At 52.9% G+C, this 5,000-nt stretch overlaps 1 protein-coding gene across 1 annotated transcript in view; it reads right to left on the bottom strand.

Annotated features, from left to right (window-relative positions):
* The window catches only part of LOC122256119 (sodium-coupled monocarboxylate transporter 1), a 24,408-nt gene that overhangs the window by 1,947 nt on the left and 17,461 nt on the right, over positions 1–5,000 (bottom strand). Inside the window, exons 7-11 of the mRNA XM_086533135.1 lie at positions 2,194–2,456; positions 1,784–1,967; positions 1,027–1,113; positions 408–613; positions 1–167 (exon numbers count right to left, since the gene is read on the bottom strand). The exon at positions 1–167 is cut by the window's left edge and continues 41 nt beyond it. Of these exons, the coding sequence (XP_086389261.1) occupies positions 1–167; positions 408–613; positions 1,027–1,113; positions 1,784–1,967; positions 2,194–2,456 (907 nt within the window). The remainder of the gene's footprint in view (positions 168–407; positions 614–1,026; positions 1,114–1,783; positions 1,968–2,193; positions 2,457–5,000) is intronic.

Below are 5,000 nucleotides of genomic sequence, written 5' to 3'. Positions count from 1 at the left end.
TCAGCCACAGCAGGGGGGGCGAGAGCGTGCGGGGGTCGAGGCTCCCCAGATCCCTCCCGCCCGTCAGCAGGGACACCGTCAGTCCTACCACGATGACGGTGAAGCATCCCGTGGCGGAGTACCACATGTAGGACAGCTGGTAGAGGCCGAGGGTTCCCGAAGGAGGCCTGGTTGGGGGCGAGGGAGAAGGGCGATGAGGAATGGAGGCGTGTAGAGACCGCGGGGCTTAAGTATGGGCGTAATGAGTCTTTCGTTATGTTTAGAAAGAGGTAATAAAAGGGATATAAGGATATATAACATGAGTAATGAGCTCTGGAAAGAGGTAATACAAGGATATAAGGATGTATATAATGAGTAATAAGATACGATACTGAGACATATAACTACACAAGAACAGAAGTCCTCACTCGGTAGGCACAGAGGACGTGGCAGAAGTCGAGAGGAAATCCGTGGAGATGGATGAGAATTCGGTCGTGGATTGCGTGAAGTTGCAACCACTCACGCTGAGCGGCTTCTTCTCATACGTGACGTCACCCGTTGCAAGCCCGACCTGAGTGCCCACGCCGATCCAGAACATGAAGACCAGGCCGGTCACGTGACCCACAGCCGCGCCCTGGGGGGGAGGAGAATGAGGGGGGAGGGGGAGTTGATTCTTCGTCTTTTTATATGATTTTGATTTGATGATGTTTTATTGCATCTGTGTTTGAGTTTGGGGCGTTATGTGAGGCGTTTCATTGTTCTTTCTCTCTCTCTGACGGTATGATTATAGAACCAAAAGATAAGTGACAATAAGTAAACTCTCTGTAATCTTCAAATGCAGACACGAAACAAACACAAGAGTATTAACTGCAATGGAACTCCTACAGCTGTAATTGCTATAGCATTGTCATCTCATATTAAAAAAAAAAAAAACAAAAAAAACACGAAAACCATGGAATCACTTCTCCCTGTGTCAGATAAGATAAACAAGACGCCAACACCACATGATGACCTCTGCCCATCACATCCGCACCGCCCCGCACTTACCACACTGTTCGCCCAAGGGAAGAACATGCCGAGGGAGAAGAGGCCGAGAAGAGGTCCTCCCACCATGCCGAAGATGCTCAGCGCCGCCTGCGGTTGGCGAGGAGAAGGGAAGGAAAGGGTTATCGGGGTTTGATAGGGACTCCGTGATATGAGACACACACACACACACACACACTCTCTCTTCCTCTTTCTCTCTCTCTCTCTCTCTCTCTCTCTCTCTCTCTCTCTCTCTCTCTCTCTCTCTCTCTCTCTCTCTCTCTCTCTCTCTCTCTCTCTCTCTCTCTCTCCAGCTCTTGCTCTCTCTTTTTCGCTCTTTCTCTCTCCTTTTTTCTCTCCCTCCCCCCCTCTCTCTCTCACTCTTGCTCTCTCTTTTTCGCTATTTCTTTCTCTCTCTCTCGCTCTTTCTTTCTCTTTTTTTTCTCTCCCTCCCTCCCCCCCTCTCTCTTTCTCGTTCTTGCTCTCTCTTTTTCGCTATTTCTTTCTCTCTCTCTCGCTCTTTCTTTCTCTTTTTTTTTCTCCCTCCCTCCCCCCTCTCTCTCTTTCTCGTTCTTGCTCTCTCTTTTTCGCTATTTCTTTCTCTCTCTCTCGCTCTTTCTTTCTCTTTTTTTTCTCTCCCCTCCCCCCCTCTCTCTCTCTCACTCTCACTCTCACTCTCACTCTCACTCTCTCTCTCTCTCTCTCTCCACCTCCCCTCTATCTATCTCTATCCCCCACCCCCACCCCTACCCATACACCCAAGCAGCAGCGACGCCCCTACCGACAGCACGCCCCCCAGCTGCTCCGCCACGAAGACGAGCGCGAACGTCAGGAGGCCGAAGAAGAGCGAGAGGAGCTTGGACGCGATCGTAGCGGTCCGTTCGGAGATGTTCTTGTAGCAGCCGTTCCTCAGGAAGTCCTCCAGGACGATGGCCGCCAGGGAGTTCATGCCCGACGACACGGTGCTGTCGGGGGAGGGCGAGTTAGGCCAGGAGAGGGTTTGTTTGTAAGAGAGAGAGAGAGAGAGAGAGAGAAAGAAAGAAAATAGATATTAGCTAGATAAATAGAGGTTGGGAAAATTGTTCTGTTTTTTTTTTTTTTTTTTTTTTTTTTTTTTTGCGTAAGCAAGTTTGTACGTTTGATGTTGATGCATGTGTATGTGTATTCTCCTCCCCTCCCCCCTCCCCCTACCTGAGGGCGCCGGCGAAGATGCCCGCCACGAAGAGCCCGGGCAGGCCCTTCCACTCGCCCACAGTGTCCATGACGAAGAGAGGCATGAGCTGGTCGGCTGAGGTCACGACCCCGGCACCGATGGGGTCGCAGTCCCAGTAACGGGCGAAGATCACGAGGCCCCCGAAGGCGCACGAAAACATCAGCACGAACAGCCCCGCCAGGTTGATCCAGAGGGCGCGCTCCACCATGGCCTTCGTCTTCACGCAGAGGTAGCGCTGTACCTGTGGGGGGAGGGGGACAGTGATGAGAACGGCTGTATCTGTAAGGGGATGGGGGGGTCAGTGAGGAGAACAGCTACATCTACTGTATAAGGGGAGCGGGACAGTGAGGAGAACGGCTGCATTTGTAAGGGGGTGAGGCTCAGTGAGGAGAACAGCTGCATCTGTAAGGGGAGGTGAGCAGTGAGGAGAACAGCTGCATCTGTAAGGGGTGGAGGGTCAGTGAGAAGAACAGCTACATCCATAAGGGGAGGGGGACAGTGAGGAGAACAGCTACATCTATTGGGGGAGGGAGACAGTGAGGAGAACGGCTGTATTTGTAAGGTGGTGGGAGGTCAGTGAGGAGAACAGCTGCATCTGTAAGAGGAGGTGGGCAGTGAGGAGTGCAGCTACATCTATAGGGGGAGGGAGACAGTGAGTAGAACGGCTGTATTTGTAAGGGGGTGGAGGGTCAGTGAGGAGAACAGCTGCATCTGTAAGGGGGGGGGGTCAGTGAGGAGAACAGCTACATCTGTAAGGGGGGAGGGGGTCAGTGAGGAGAACAGTTGCATCTATAAGGGGAGGTGAGCAGTGAGGAGAACAGCTGTATCTATAATGGGAGGTGAGCAGTGAGGAGAACAGCTGCATCTGTAAGGGGTGGAGGGTCAGTGAAAAGAACAGCTACATCCATAAGGGGAGGGGGACAGTGAGGAGAACAGCTACATCTATTGGGGGAGGGAGACAGTGAGGAGAACGGCTGTATTTGTAAGGGGGTGGGAGGTCAGTGAGGAGAACAGCTGCATCTGTAAGAGGAGGTGGGCAGTGAGGAGAACAGCTACATCTATAGGGGGAGGGAGACAGTGAGTAGAACGGATGTATTTGTAAGGGGGTGGAGGGTCAGTGAGGAGAACAGCTGGATCTATAAGGGGAGGTGAGCAGTGAGGAGAACAGCTGCATCTGAAAGGGGTGGAGTGTCAGTGAGGAGAACAGCTACATCCATGAGGGGAGAGGGACAGTGAGGAGAATAGCTGTATCTGTAAAGGGGGGGGGGGTCAGTGAGGAAAACAGCGACATCCATAAGGGGAGGGGGGACAGTGAGGAGAACAGTTGCATCTGTAAGGGGGTGAGGGGTCAGTGAGGAGAACAGCTACATCTATAGGGGGAGGGAGACAGTGAGGAGAATGGCTGTATTTGTAAGGGGGTGGGGGGTCAGTGAGGAGAACAGCTGCATCTGTAAGGGGGGGAGGGGCAGTGTGGAGAACAGCTACATCTATAAGGGGAGGGGGACAGTGAGGAGAACAGCTGTATCTGTAAGGGGGTGGGGGGTCAGTGAGGAGAACAGCTGCATCTATAAGGGGAGGTGGGCAGTGAGGAGAACAGCTGCATCTGTAAGGGGGTGGGGGGTCAGTGAGGAGAACAGCTACATCTATAAGGGGAGGGGGACAGTGAGGAGAACAGCTGTATCTGTAAGGGGGGGGGGGTCAGTGAGGAGAACAGCTACATCCATAAGGGGAGGGGGACAGTGAGGAGAACAGCTGCATCTGTAAGGGGAGGTAGCAGTGAGAAGAAGAGCTGCATCTGTAAGGAGATGGGGGTCAGTGAGGAGAACAGCTGCACCTGTAAGGGGAGGTAGCAGTGAGGAGAAAAGCTGCATCTGTATAGGGAGGTGGGCAGTGAGGAGAACAGCTACATCTATAAGGGGAGGAGGACAGTGAGAAGAAGAGCTGCATCTGTAAGGAGATGGGGGTCAGTGAGGAGAACAGTTGTATCTGTAAGGGGAGGTGGGCAGTGAGGAGAACAGTTGCATCTGTGAGGGGTTAGGGTCAGTGAGGAGAACAACTACATCCATAAGGGAAGGGGGACAGTGAGGAGAATAGTTGTATCTGTAAGGGGTGGGGGTCAGTGAGGAGAACAGCTGCATCTGTAAGGGGAGGTGGGCAGTGAAGAGAATAGCTGCATCAGTAAGGGGGGGAGGGGGTCAGTGAGGAGGACAGCTACTTCTATAAGGGGAGGGGGACAGTGAGGAGAACAGCTGCATCTGTAAGGGGGTGGGGGTTAGAGAGGTGAACAGTTGCATCTGCAAGGGGAGGTGGGCAGTGAGGAGAACAGATTAATCTATAAGGGGGGAGGGGGCAGTGAGGAGAACAGCTGCATCTGTAAGGGGAGGTGGGCAGTGAGGAGCATAGCTGCATCTGTAAGGGTGGGGGGTTAATGAGGAGAACAGCTGCATTTGTAAGGGTGGGGGGTTAATGAGGAGAACAGCTGCATCTGTAAGGGTAGGGGTCAGTGAGAAGGACAGATGCATCTGTAAGGGGAAAGGGTCAGTGAGTAGAACAGTTGCATCTGTAAGGGGGGAGGGTCAATGAGGAGAACAGCTGCATATGTTAAGGGAGAGTGTCAGTGAGTAGAACAGTTGCATCTGTAAGGGGGGGAGGAGGGTCAGTGAGGAGAACAGCTGCATCTGTAAGGGGGGGTCAGTGAGGAGAACAGCATCTGTAAGAGGAGGGGGTCAGTCAGTAGAACAGTTGCATCTATAAGGGGGGGGGGGGCTCAATGAGGAAAACAACT

This window comes from Penaeus japonicus, unplaced genomic scaffold (genome assembly GCF_977035675.1).
Source record: "Penaeus japonicus unplaced genomic scaffold, GWHDUDI00000001_assembly GWHDUDI00000038, whole genome shotgun sequence".
Classification (NCBI taxonomy): Eukaryota; Metazoa; Arthropoda; class Malacostraca; order Decapoda; family Penaeidae; genus Penaeus; species Penaeus japonicus.
Note: the sequence above shows the minus strand (reverse complement) of the source record. Positions and strands in the feature narration are given on the sequence as shown.